General features: G+C 30.6%; 1 protein-coding gene across 1 annotated transcript; it reads left to right on the top strand.

Moving 5' to 3' along the window:
- Positions 1-1106: 1106 nt before the first annotated feature.
- Positions 1107-3727, top strand: LOC103500287 (homeobox-leucine zipper protein HOX11-like). The gene is made up of 4 exons (XM_008463538.3): positions 1107-1395; positions 1670-1947; positions 2904-2983; positions 3206-3727. The coding sequence occupies exons 1-4, from the start codon at positions 1197-1199 to the stop codon at positions 3411-3413; spliced, it is 765 nt and encodes a 254-aa protein (XP_008461760.2). The 5' UTR covers positions 1107-1196; the 3' UTR covers positions 3414-3727.
- The last annotated feature ends 11690 nt before the right edge of the window (positions 3728-15417 follow it).

The raw sequence follows: 15417 nt of genomic DNA, 5'->3' as shown, positions 1-15417 counted from the left end.
ATGTAATTATTGTAAACATCAACAGGGACAAAATAATGCATGAGAGCCACAATCATCACATTTCATGAAAATTTCCCATGTTCTTACAAAATTTACTTTCAAAATAATTCAAATTTTAAAAGACATTTGAATCATGAAGCTTTCAATAAAAAAAGAATATATATATATATTATTCCACTTGATTTATGGGCATGGGGGTGATGGATAGCTTCAATCATTGTTCATTATACATCAATGTAGCACTATTTATTAAACCCCCTTTTTTACTATAATAATAATATTAATACATCACATAAAATTGCCATCTTTTTTATTTTTAGAAAACAATAAAATTATTTTAAATTATTTTTCACGTTCAAATACAAAAATACAATCTTGACAAAAGCTATATGAATGAATAATTGTATTGACCTAAAATAATGTATTTTGAAGATAGTATAATTTAACTAGTTAAGACATATATGAATACTAAGAGATCAGAATTTTTTCGATCCATATATTTTAAATGTTATTATTTTGAGTCGTTGTCAATCTTTAATAAATATTGAACCAAACACACTCCTAATCTCCAAATTATAAAAGTACTTTGGAACATTAATACAATTTAACCAAGATTGTGTTCCCTAGTCCTTGATATACTAGATTTATAAAATTTAGTTAGTATCTAATTAATACGGTCTAATAAGATTATTTTCTACACCCTAAATCTTAAACAACCACCACATAGCAATAAATGATTAGATCTTATATAGTATTCATAAAAGAAAAGAAATTAGATGTTGAAAAATTTATTCCCACACAAAATAAAATGGTCATATAATTCCTTTATATAACATTTTTTTCTGAAAAATTGTCAAAAATATTAAAATGTAAAGAATAAATTTTTTATTTTAGTAGTTTTTTTTAGCATAAATAGTTTGTCTTTTTATTATTATTGAAAACCATTTTTTATCTTTTTTTTTTTTTTTTTTTTTTGTGTGTGTTTGTCGTGTGATTGATGATGGGCGTAGTCAATAAATCCAAATATAAAAAGAAAAAGAAGGAAAAAAAAAAAAAGAAGAAAAATATAAAATTTCTCTTTCTCATTATATAATAAAAAGTTTTGCAGTTCTGTCTCAACTCAAGTCTTTATAAATTTGGATTGATCCATTTTAGAACAATATTTTGTTAATGCATGTGTTGTGTGTTGAACAATAATGGAGTTGGATTTGAGGTTAGGAAATGACCCTTCTCCTTCTTCACATCCAACACCCCTTCATTTTTCCCTTTCTTTTTCCTCCCTTGAACTTCAACATCAAGCTCGCAATCACATTCACCAAAACCACCTCCTTCTTCACTCTCTTAATTCTCCTCCACCACCCGCCGCCTCCGCTTCTCGCCCATCTTCTCCAACCGGTACGACCTACTTCTTATTCCAATGAATCCCCTTTTTTTTCCTTTCTATTAACAGTACATATACTATACAACATGTATTTTTGGGTTTTATTCATCTTTTATCATCTTTTCTTAAATTTAATGAATCCCATAACATAACATATTAGATAACACTGAGATTCATATCTCTTAAAACCAATCGATAATAGTTCATCTAAGGGTAAGTTAGGTTGTTGATGGTATATTTTAAAAGCAAATATTTGATGGGTATATTTTGTTTATGACAAGTAATTAGAAAGATCAAGAGGGAAGGTTTTTACGGAGGTGATTAGCGAAGCGACAGCTGATGGGGGAGGAGAAATAGGTCGAAGATCGTCAAAGGGAATAGTTTGGTCTATAGGAAAGAATAATAGTGAAGAAGAAAGAGAAGGGAAAAGTGAGAATGAAGAAGAAGAAGAACAAGAAGAAATGGATATGAATATGATTAGCGGTGGAAGAAAAAAACTGAGGCTTTCAAGACAACAATCAGCATTTCTTGAAGAAAGCTTCAAACAACACCATACCCTTTACCCTGTAACTCTCTCTCACTTTTCCTTTCAATTTCGTATAAATATTTACAAATATAACAAAATATCACAATATATGCGATATATAACGATAGAATACTGTATCATATATTTAATATTTTGATTATCAATCGTGGTTGATCGCATATGATTTGAAAATATTATTTAATTTTTAAACTTTTCTGGTTTGTTAATTTATTTTTACCTTGGTTTTAGTTAAAGTTGTCAAATTTTTAATGTAAAATGTTGATTTATGTTAATGTGAAAAGATTTTGCAACGATAAACTCAACAAAATTGCCTTCTTAATTGAGAAATTGTTTTTAAAAAAATTAATTGTATCTTTCTCTCACAATTTTGATTAAGAATCCAAGTATGTCTTTGAATGTTGAAATTTTTTTTAGGAAATTTATGAGAAAAAATAAACATAAATTTTGAACACTAGGATGTTATCAAATCATCCACTAAACCGATTAATTATAGTTATTTTTTTAAAAAAATATTGATTTTGATTTAGAATATGGCTAAAAATTTGGATGGCAAGATTTATGAATGTTGAAAAGAAAGTGGCATAATCTTCCTGATAAACTGGATAAGTTTTCTTTAACTTGCACACTCGATCTTGATTTTTTTTATTTATTTATTTTAAATTTTCCTTAAAAGTAACAATGTTATGTTTGATATTTAATAAAAAAAATGTTTAAAAGCTAATGTGTGTAGGAGTAAAAATTCATGATAATTTTATACAGAATTGAGACCCGAAGAGTGTCTATGGTGGTGAGCTTCAATGAAACTATCCAACGACGTGCTGCTACATCCATCTTAAGTCTCAATTTTTAACATAAACTTTTTATTTTGTAATTTTTAAAAACAGAAAATTAGAAAGTAAAATTATTAGAAACGAGAATATGTGTGTATATATATATTTGTTTAATTAAAAGTAATTGATGAGATTAAATCTGCAGAAGCAAAAGCTAGAAGTTGCAAGAAGGTTGAATCTTCGTCCTCGTCAGGTAGAAGTTTGGTTTCAAAACAGACGAGCAAGGTAAATAAAAATAACCCCACCAACCAATACTCACACTTGACTAACATCAACATGTACTTGGTTTTCCACAACTATTTGTTCTTTCTCGGTGTTCATTCTAGCTAAGATACCGACAGAAATAAAAAAAAGGTGACAGGTCTTTTTTTTAGAAAAAAAAAAAAAAAAAAGAAGTTATTTGTGTTGTTTTCTTATTAGGATTTGTGTTTGATATTTGACACACAGAACGAAGTTGAAACAAAATGAAGTAGAATGTGAATACTTGAAGAAATGTTGTGCAACACTTACTCAACAAAACACGAAGCTTCAAAAGGAACTTCAAGACTTGAGAGCTCTCAAAACTACTCATTCTCTCTTCATCAACTCTCCCCCTACTACTCTCACCTTGTGCGCCTCTTGTGAACGCGCCGTCGCAACCCCAATCTCCCGCTGAACAACAATTATAATCATAATACTCCATCCCCCTCCCCCCTCTTCCATTTTCACTATTTAATTCATTACTATCCCATTTTCAATTTTTTTTTCCATATTATAATTTCTCTAAGCTCTAAATTAATCCCAAGGAAGGAAGGTTTGATTCTTTTTCTTTTTTCTTTTAAAAAAATTATTAGGTACTTTTTAGTTTAATGTCAAGGGAGAATGAGAAATTGTAATTTTTCAAGAGATTTTACCTTCCCACGTCAGGTGGCCATGTTGTTTGTTTTCCTATGAGCCCTCGGAAAGTAATAAGAAAGGTTAGCAAACTAATCCCACTTCCAGTAAACCAATCCCATTCCTCCAAACATTTATAAAATCAATCTTAGTATACGTTTTTTAAAACGTTAAGAACAGTAATATTTGACAATATAAAAACGTCCAGAGAGTTTTTCTTTTGGTAAATACATATTTAATCTCTTACACCATCTTTCAAAAACTAGCAAGTTTTCCTTTAGACGATTAAGAGGCACGAATAAATAATTTTTTTTGATGACAAGTGCTTTTTATGATGACTATTTCTTTCTTATCCCTATTAGGGGTGACCATTAATATTGGTGGGTCATAATCAATTTTCTAATCTAATCAATTATGATCGATTTAAATGTTTGAATCGATTCTAACCATGAAGAAATACAAACCGGTCATCACTTGGTCAATTTAAGTGGGTTTAAGCCTTTGATTTCTTTTTAGAAATTGTTTTTAAAAATATGTTCAGTTTGGATTTTTAAATTTTTATCTTAGGTGTTAAATTTTTGTCTTCGGTGTTAAAGAACTTCTGGTTCTTAATTTCGACTAGAGGGCAATGTGTTTTAGATTTGAAATTTATTGAGAGTTTGTATGACTAAAACTAAAACATTAGAAATTAATCAAAATCAAATGATAACATAGGAAGAAAATATTACAAGGTGGCAATATATCTGCTACAATTTCCAAGTAATGTCTTAGAATTTCATCATTTTGCCCCTTTGAGAACATGCAATTTATGCAAAAAGGGTACCATATGATTCATGGTTATTAATGTATTGTCAAATAGTACAAACAATTATTCACTATACACATAGCCCTACTCATTTTGATATTTTCTTGCTAAACCTTGGAAGAATTGAACATTTTGCTATTCCATTTCAACGAAAATAAAAGAATCTATCATAATTTAGATTTGTCTTAAAAAGTACACGTTGTGATAGAAAACTCATTCAAACTAAATCTACTCTCTTTTTTCTTTTTCTAAGTTCAATTATTACAATATTACAAGATTCAACCAAACCAATCTTTTAAGATGGCAATTAATACCTTTGTTGATAAGCTTTTTCAATATGAGAAATACACATATATGTTTGTTTGAGTCTTTTAAAACTAAATATAAAATTTTAAAAAGTAAAATTATAAAATTTATCCATTCTATCCATTTTTTTTTTAGTATAACAATATATAGTTGAGAATGAACAATAATATTTATTTAGATTTGGACATTTAAAATTAAAACTAGAGATGATGTTAATGTTGGAAACGTAATAGACCCTTACAATACAAATCAAGAAACAAGAGAAGAAGATTGTTCTCTTATTCACACAATTGAGAAGAAAGAACTTGAATAATATTTCTTAAACTTGAATTTCTTACTTTCTTTCTTATTTACAAATGAGAAACCTTACACATATTTATACTAGTAGAAAAGTATATTAACAATAAATATCAATACATGTGACTATTCATATATCAATGTATTTAGTGATTATTAACTATTCCATGTATCTCACATATTCATGCATATTTAATAATGCAAATTCATGTATTAAGTTTAGATTAATTTAACTTCAACATCCTCCCTTAATCTAAACTTGAGCAACTCCAAGTTTTCCTCTGAATTTAACAAATAAGTCAAACTTGAGCGCCTTTGTAAAAATATCAGCCACTTGATCTTGAGTCTTGCAATATTTTACTATCACTTCTCCATCTTTAACCAAGTCTCTGATAAAATGATATTTGATTCTAATATGCTTGCTTCTTCCATGGAAAACTGGATTCTTTGATAATGCTATGGCAGATCCATTATCACAAAATAAAACAGTTTCACATTTTTGAATACACTTCAATTCTTTTAACATCCACCGAAGCCATAAAGCTTGACATCCAGCTGCAGCTAACGAGATATATTCTGCTTCGGTTGTAGAAAGGGCAACAACAAATTGTTTCTTTGAAGTCCATGAAAAAACACCTGAACCCATACTAAAAACATAACCAGATGTACTTTTATGATCATCCACATTACCACCCCAGTCACTATCACAAAAACCAAACATCACTGATTCTGAAACTTTCTTGTAATAAATTCCAAAATTAATGGTGCCAAGAATATAACGAAGAACTCTTTTTCCTGCTTCCCAATGACTTCTTTTCGGGTTTGTCATAAATCTGCTTAACATACTTACGGCAAATAAAATATCAGGTCTTGTTGCTGTCAAATACATTAAGCTTCCAACTAAGCTTCGATATAAACTTGGATCGACTGCTTCTCCAATATCATCCTTGCACAATTTCAAATTTGCATCCATGGGAGTGTTGCAAGGTGAAGCATTTTCCATCCGAAATTTTTTTAGTAAATCATGAGCATACTTTTGCTGTGAAATGACAATTTCTCCTTCATTTTGATTAACTTCAATTCCGAGAAAGTAATGGATGAGACCCATATCACTCATCTCGAATTCATTTTTCATGGAATTCTTAAAATCATCACACAAAAATTTATCATTTCCAGTAAAAAGTAAATCATCAACGTAAAGAGAAACGATGAGAAATTTGCCATACTTGTCTTCTTTGACATAGAGTGCATGCTCATATGGACACCTTCGAAATCCTGTCTTTAGAAAAAAACTGTCAATACGACTGTACCAAGCTCGCGGAGCTTGCTTCAATCCATACAAAGCTTTTTTCAACTTGTACACTTTTTCTTCTTCTCCCCTTTGCACATAGCCCAAAGGTTGTGCAACAAATATCTCTTCCTTCAAGTGTCCATTCAAAAAAGCGGATTTTACATCCATTTGATAAACTTTCCATCCATTTTGAGCAGCTAATGACAAAATCAATCGAATGGTCTCAATTCTTGTCACAGGGGCAAATATTTCTTCATAATCCACACCATATTCCTGCTTGTAGCCTTTTACAACAAGTCTTGCCTTGTATTTTTCAACATTACCATCTGACTTCAACTTTGTTCTGTACACCCATTTTACTCCAAGAGCTTGTTTGTTTGTCGGAAGCTCCATCAACTCCCATGTTTCATTTCTTCTTATCGCATCAATCTCTTGATCCATTGCAATCTTCCATTTCTCATCTTGGATGGCTTCATCAAAAGTTACAGGATCAACACCAGCAAATAATGCAAAATTAGCAAAATGATCATCATTAATCCTGTTAGTGGTATTATAAATTTCTTGAATACTCCTCATTCTCCTTGGTGAGATTTCATCATTACTTGTGGAAGATGACGTTGAGGACGAAGATGACTCCATCGCTTGAATTTCTGCTTGCTCTAATTCTTGAGCAACTTCATTTTCATCAATATTAACATGAAATGGACTTTTAGCTTCATCAACGTCGTCATTCCAGTTCCATGATTCATCTTCACTGAAAATCACATCTCTGCTGATAATAATTTTTCTTGACACAGGATTATACAATCGATAAGCTTTAGAATTTTCACTATAACCTACCATAATGCATTTTTCAGATTTATCATCAAGCTTGCCTCTTAGCTGATTTGGAATATGAGAATAAGCTATACTCCCAAACACTCTCAAATGACTAACAGATGGTTTCTCACCACCCCATGCTTCATAAGGAGTCATACCTGGAACACTCTTTGTTGGAGCTCGATTTAAAATGTAAACAGTACATGCAACAGCATCTCCCCAAAATTCGTTTGGCAGATTTTTTGCTTTTAGCATACTTCTCGCCATTTCCATGATTGTTCTATTTTTTCTCTCTGCAACTCCATTTTGCTGTGGAGTCATTCGAGCTGTCATTTGATGATGAATTCCTTGCTCCTTGAAAAAATTACCAAAAGCTATATATTCTCCACCACGGTCAGATCTTAAAGTTTTTATCTTGTAACCACTTTGATTTTCAGTAAAAGCTTTGAAGGATTTAAAACATACAAGTGCTTCACTCTTTTCTTTCAAAAAATAAATCCACAACTTTCTACTGAAATCATCGATGAAGGTTATGAAATATCGATTACCTCCATTTATTGTTGTTCGCATAGGACCACACAAATCTGTATGAATCAACTCGAGAGGTTTAGAGGCTCTCCAAGCTTTCCCAGTTGGAAATGAATCTCGATGATGTTTTGCAAGAATACACACTTCACAAATATTTGTCTCATGGTTGATATTTTGTATACCTCTCACCATATGATTTTTGCACAAATAAGATAGTGATTTGAAGTTTAAGTGACCATATCTAAAATGCCAAAGCCAGGATGGATCCTTCAATATGCTGCTGAAGCAAGATATTTGACCATATGTAAAGTTAAGAGGAAACATCTTATTAGCAGTCATTTTTACCTTGGCAATAAGAACACCGGCCTGATCTTTGATTGCACATATGTCACCTTCAAATGAAACTTTTAAACCTCGTTGAAGCAGTTGGCCAATACTCAAAAGATTATGCTTTAGACCTGGAACATAGAACACATTTGTAACTCGTTTTGTCCCTTTCTTTGTCTTCACAAGAATATCACCTTGGCCTTTGACTTGTAGTCTGGTATTATCACCAGTCTTCACTTCACTTTGGAAAGATTCATCCAAAGTAACAAATATACTTCTATTTCCTGTCATGTGGTTGCTACAACCACTATCAAGATACCATGTAGGCTCTACAACATTGTCTTGAACACTACATGCGAGGAATAGAATGCCTTCATCAATTTTCTTTTGTTCTTTATGCATATTCATGGTGGTATTTCCAACTCCATTTTTTAGTGCCCAACAATTTGCTTGAAAATGACCATACTTTCCGCAATTAAAGCATTGAATTTGAGAGAAATTACCACGACCACCTCCTTGGTTTCTGCCAAAGCCTCTTCCTCTTCCGCTTCCTCTTCCTCGAGATAAAGAAGAGCTTTCTTGTGAATTTTCAGAATTTGCACCGCTTCTATTATCATAGTTTCTTCCACCTCCTCGTCTTCCATGACCACCACGTCTTCCACGTGAACCGCCTCTAAATGAAGTTTGCATTTGAAAAGCTTCCTCGGGGTTATCATCAAATTGTTTTAATCTTAGCTCATGGGATTGAAGAGAACCCATCAAGCTATTTATAGACAACGTAGATAAGTCTTTCGATTCTTCAATTGCAACGACGATATGCTCAAATTTTCTTGGCATACTTCTAAGAATCTTTTCAACAACTCTTTGATCGCCTACTTCTTCACCATTTGATCTTAAACTATTGACAATTACAAGAATACGATTGAAAAATTCTTCAATAGTTTCAGTTTCTTTCATTTTAATGCAATCAAATTCGGATCTGAGAGCTTGTAACCTTATCATCTTTACCTTATCTTCTCCTTGATAGGTAGATCTTAGAATATCCCAAGCCGCCTTTGCAGAAGTAGCTGTTGAAATTCTCTCGAAAATAAATTCATCAACAGCTTGATAAATGAAGAATAAAGCCTTTTTGTCTTTCTTACGATTTTCTCTTAACTCAACAAGTTGTTGATTTGTGAGCTCACTCTGATTCTCAACTTCAGTGTATCCTCTTTCAACAATATCCCACAATTCTTGAGAGCCATATAACACTTTCATTTGAATACTCCATTGATTAAAATTCTTTCCGCTGAACCTTGGAAGTTGGGGTTGCAACATGTTACCATTCGAAGCCATATCTAACCGGAGCTCTGATACCACTTGTTGGAAACGTAATAGACCCTTACAATACAAATCAAGAAACAAGAGAAGAAGATTGTTCTCTTATTCACACAATTGAGAAGAAAGAACTTGAATAATATTTCTTAAACTTGAATTTCTTACTTTCTTTCTTATTTACAAATGAGAAACCTTACACATATTTATACTAGTAGAAAAGTATATTAACAATAAATATCAATACATGTGACTATTCATATATCAATGTATTTAGTGATTATTAACTATTCCATGTATCTCACATATTCATGCATATTTAATAATGCAAATTCATGTATTAAGTTTAGATTAATTTAACTTCAACAGTTAAATGAAACTTTTGACAACATGAGTTGAACTACAAGGAAATCTATAATGAAGATGTGGAATCAATTGTACAACTAAATGATTGCCAACAATAGAAAACCTTTCAATTTTGAAGAAGACATCAAATCAAAAGAACATGCTTCTTACCAATATGATTTTGCATTTATAGATGTCCGAGCTTAATCCAAGAGTGCAAACTAGTACTAATTTGGCACTGTAATTTTTATTCATTAATTTGTTTGGTTTCAAAACCAAAATTTAAATAATCTGAACAAAAACCAACCTTTATCTTCCTCATCAACTTCTTCTTTGACAATTTCCTTCTTCTGTGATGGAGCAGCACCAGCCACAACGACGGGCAGTGGTCTCAGAAGTGACCTCAAAAAGCTTCCATACTGTGGCTGCCAATAGAAAAAATTATCAGCAAGCATTTTAAAAATAGAATAGAACCGCAAGCGTACGTTCCTTTGGGTGAATATAATACTAAGAGCAACACCGGGAAAAGGAGGAAATATCTTTTCAACTAATACTGCCTTTTAAGAAGGGAAAATAGGAGGGGTGTAATAAAAATAGAAGTGTAGCTTGTAAGGAGGAAAGGTTTTAAAGTTTGTTCGATGGTGTTGTTTCAGTTTCCAATTCAATCTCTAGCATAGCATCGACATAAAAAGTTGTAAACGTAAGAGAAGTATGCAATCTCTGAGCCTCCCTTCTTTAACATCCAATACTCATTTGCCCTCCATGTTTTCTCATTCCAAGTAATGGTCATATTAGTCCGGTAGTAAAAAGATTAAAAGATTAAGAGTTCAATCCATAGTGACCATACCGACTTAAGAAATTAATTTTTTAGGAGTTTTTTCACACCTAAATGTTATAAAATACGGATTGTCTCGTGAGATTAGTCAAAATATGTGCAAGTTAATTAGATATTCACGGTTTAAATACCAGTCACCATTTCTCACTTTTTTACTCCAGGAGGTGGATACACCTACTCTCAAATATATTCGTACTTTTTAGTAATTATTACTATTGTTATTAACATTGCTTTATTTTTGGCTTGTTTTTCCAAAATATTTACTCATCTTTTATCTTTTATTGGGACAAATTAGGTTTTTTTAATTATGAGTGTAATAAGTCTAATTTTAGTACTAGTCTAATGAATTCTAAGTTTGATAACCATATATATCTAATAGTTGCGTTGATTTAGTTTAATGTACTCTAAAACTATTGAACGAGTTATTAAACTATAGTTAAAGAGAAATAATTTAACGAGTGAGATCAATAATTTATGAGATAAATTTAGGAGAGATTTTAAAAAGTGAACCATTCTTATGGGTGAATAAGAAAACATACCAAAAGTGCTAATATTTTGATTTTAAGACATTATTTTGTACCTATATATAAAAAAATTTCATAAGATTAGTTGCAAAATGAGCCACCCAGGTTATTATTATTAGATTTGCAGTTGAAACTTTTTTATTTTTAAAAAATAGCAAAAGAAAAAAAAAAAAAAAAAAAAAACAAGTCTAACTCAAGATTTAAAATAGGAGGTGTAGAAAACGTATGGATACATATGTTCCATATGTATACTACTTGATGATCTCAATAACGTACAAGATATACATTTGATATGATACACATTTAGATTACAAATATATATATATAAAGGAGTTATTCTTCACAGCAACAAATCCTCTCCCAACATCACTCTTTCACAACAATGCTCCTACACATGATCTGTCTCTGGCCACTACTTCACCTCTTAACCAATTAACTCTATCGATCGCCCCTGCTCAATCCATAATCGTGGCCCCTTGTTCACAACTTTTTTTCTCTCACTTTTTAATTTTTTTTCCGTCAACATCTCTCTACACCAATCAGTACTATTCCACCATCTCTTGTTGGCCACTGCTCCACCTTCTGACACTTATCATTGTTGATCGTCATGCATCTGTTCCTCCATCGTCACTTTTCTTTTTCCATATTCATTTCTCTCTATCAATTGATTGTTCAAGCAAGTACTTATAGATCTTGAAATTTTTGTCATATTTATAAAAAATATCAAATATAAGTGACACACCTACAAAATAGCATATTCAAATTGCTACTTGTTGTAACTCCCCACCCTCCTAAAAATATATTTCAAGAATTGATGAAAGGAAAAAAAAAAAAAAAAAAGAAATGCAAACTATAAATTTTAAAAATCCATTATAATATTCTCTTTGATCTCACAACTCCCTTTTCACCCTTTTATTAGGCTGTTTTTCACTCTAGCTATAGAAAGTTAGGGTTAAATTTTTACATGATATTGTATTAATTAGTAACCAAAATCAAGGATGGATGTGTGTCTAATTGTTTTGAGATTATGTTTATGATTCATCTCTCCAATGCGGCATTGGATACCTTTAAATTGGTTTTGTATATTTTAATTATTATGAATTCTCTAATATTTGATTTTTTTTTTTTAAAAAAAAAAGGCAACTCCAGAGGCACAAATTTCACAAATCGAGTCAACCTTATAACTCACTTGACTTTTTTCTTTCTTTGCATAATGTCAAATAAAAGAAGTAGAGAAACCATTAAATCCACTATCAACTCTTCATATAATATCAAAAAACGTGTAACAAATCTTTAATCTTAGAACATTCGATCAATAACTTCCAGTAAGAATGAGAATAAAAATTTGGATTTCGGTAACACTTCAACATTCCTTTTCAATCCGTCAAAATCCCAACCAATAGATTTCAAATATTTAAAACAATTAGTTGAAAACAAATCACAGTATGTAACGACCCAACTCTTTATACTAAGCTGAGGTCATTAATAAAAATAAACAATAACAATAGATACTTCCTTGAAACGAAGGAAACTAAATTTTCATTAAAAACAGAATATTAAAACACCATAGAGGCGGAAGCAAAACTAAGTCCCATATGGCATATCACGGATCCTTTTCTGTCACTCGCCAGCTTTCCTCTACTTTTACATTTGCCTAAAATATTAAACACAGAAAGAGTGAGTATAAACATATGGACCTACTTCTAATTCCGCTAGGTGTCTGTTAACTTCACATTAGAGTCCTGTAAAAAAAGTATCCCTGAACTGGCACGTTCCCGAACACTCTGTGATCCCGTAGGAACATATCTAGTCTTCACTGAACCCAAAGGAACAGCTAGGACAATCTGGTTTTTAGTGTATCCGAAGGAAACACTAAGACAATCGAGCTGCAAATGACCCCGTTGAATCACTCGTAATCATGTCTATGTCAATGTCAATGTCATAATGGACTAGTAATCCCGTCAGACTACACGATCATAAAAAAGATGGTGATCGCGAGGGACACCCATGTGGGTACGACTCTAATAGACAAAGTTAACAGAACGTCCATCCATAACATGTAACATATTATAAACATAATAAACAAGACATGAATATTAATCTGAACGTCCTTAATCATGTGATTAATATATCATGCATCAACATCAACATCAACATAATATCAGTCATCGTCATCAATCATTCATATAATGACAGTCATTATCAATAGCATCAAGTTATGCATTTTAGCTACCATCAATGCATAATCATAATTACATGCGGTCTCTTAAATTCAGTTCGAAGGTCTAATAGAAGAATCTCTTAACCGTATTTTAGACAAACAAATTACTCCCTAGCTGATGGTAAAAATTCTTCAATTAACTTGATCCTAATCATAAAAGAAAAATTCAGTATCTTAATTAATAAAATTAACAATTGGCTAACATCCAAAATTCTCCCAAATTAATTAACTTTCTAAAAATTAGAGTTAAAACCTGATTGAAAAAATGCAAGATTTAAATCTTAAAAAAATTGACCAATTACAAATAGACCCAAAGTTAAATTAATAAAATATTGATTTAATTTCATTGTCTTATCAAGTTACTCGTAGGTTGAAAAATACTCTTATCTTTGGTAAAATTCATCACTTTAAATCCTCAAGCTACAAAGAGATCAATCTTAACTAAAACTAATGAGGTGGTAGCGACAGAGGAGAAGAAAAGGAATAACTTTTTTCGTTTTCTTTTCTTTTCAACTTAAACATATGATATTTATAAACCCAAATAATAATAATAATATTTATTATTATTATTTTCTTTTCCTTTTAGAATATATATATAATACCAAAAATATACGTATATCTTTATTCTCATTATCTTTCTTCAATAAATACCAAAATTAGGCATTTATAACCATTAATAATAATAATAATAATACTTCTTTATTATTATTATTTTTCTCTCACCAAAATCTACGATAAACATATATATTTATTTAATCCATCATTCTCTCTTTTAAATAAATATATATATTTTTTCGTCCAATCAAATCAATCATCTCTCCTCGTAGATTATCTTCTTTTTCGAATAAATATAACTATATTTCATCGTATAATTAACTTCACTTTTTCAAATTATTAATTAAATATATATATCCATAAATATATACTTAATTAAATCCATTTCCACCAAAACCAACTTTTCCCTCCAAAATTTCAAATTAACTTAAATCCTCAATTAATTTAATCAATCAAATCTTTTCCAATAAATCATTAACTTCCAATTATCTTAACCCAACCATAACAATTTCACTCAATAATCAAAATTTATCTTTCTTCCAAGATAATTAATTATCTTCCACAATAACTAATTATTATTTATCTTTCCCAAAATAATTAATTATCTTCTACAATAATTAATTATTATTTATCCTTTTCCGAAATAATTAATTATCCTCCCAACAATTAATTATTATTTATCTTTCTCCAAAGTAATTAATTATCTCTCTTTAAATAATTATATTTCAACAAATATAATTATCTTTTTCTTTAACATAATAATTATATATACATATTTCTACGTATACATATAATTATCAAATCTCCAACCAACTTTCTATCCACAATTCAAACTTTCCACCCACAATTTAATTAAATAACATTCATAATTATTTAATTTAATTCAACTTAAACAACACAAAAAATCTATCTTAATTAATTAAAATAAAGTTAAGATAATTAATTCCAAAATTATCTATCTTAATTTTTGGACGTGTAATTTGGACGTTACACGGTATATACAATTAACCTTAATTTTTTCCAACCTGATTGACCGACGGATGGACCATTCTATATATTATTCAATTCCAATTACATGGATTACATCAACCAATTACTCCCCTATCTTTTTCTTTTTCTTGGTATGAAGAGACATATGAGTTGTTACCAAAACTAATATTAATTAACCATCATAACTAATGATTAACAGATAGAGATAAATTTGGAATATAATGTATAATTTATGTAACAAAGTAGAGTAAAGTTTTGAGGGGAGAGATGGTGGTGAAGAGGAAAAAGGGAGGAGAGAGAAGTTTGAAAGAGTAAGCAAAGCGGGAGCTCTGACCACCGTCTTATGGAATCTGTTAAGAGAATAAAGGAAAATGTGATAATGCAGCCCACGTCAGCAAATAGTGCCAAGCCGCCGGATCTAAGTCAATTAATATCCCTCACCTTTGAAGAAAGTTTGTTATTACGAATACTGGTTAACCCAATTATTCTTGGCCATCTGTCTCTCGTCATACAAAATAATGAAACGCTTTAATTCTTTGTTTTTTATTTGCATTCCCAAAATTAGTGACTGTATCTCTATAAATTCACCAACGGCTCTTCTTTAATGGCAAACGGGTTGTGTTTGTTTG

Source organism: Cucumis melo, chromosome 4 (genome assembly GCF_025177605.1).
Source record: "Cucumis melo cultivar AY chromosome 4, USDA_Cmelo_AY_1.0, whole genome shotgun sequence".
Classification (NCBI taxonomy): domain Eukaryota; kingdom Viridiplantae; phylum Streptophyta; class Magnoliopsida; order Cucurbitales; family Cucurbitaceae; genus Cucumis; species Cucumis melo.
Note: the sequence above shows the minus strand (reverse complement) of the source record. Positions and strands in the feature narration are given on the sequence as shown.

What these genes read in the sequence shown, in the direction of transcription:
- LOC103500287 (XM_008463538.3), top strand. Translation starts at nt 1,197, where the DNA reads ATGGAGTTGGATTTGAGGTTAGGAAATGACCCTTCTCCTTCTTCACAT. An exon ending in AACACCATACCCTTTACCCT is followed by an intron (nt 1,948 to 2,903) that starts GTAACTCTCTCT and finishes TTAAATCTGCAG; the next exon opens with AAGCAAAAGCTAGAAGTTGC. An exon ending in TTTCAAAACAGACGAGCAAG is followed by an intron (nt 2,984 to 3,205) that starts GTAAATAAAAAT and finishes TTTGACACACAG; the next exon opens with AACGAAGTTGAAACAAAATG.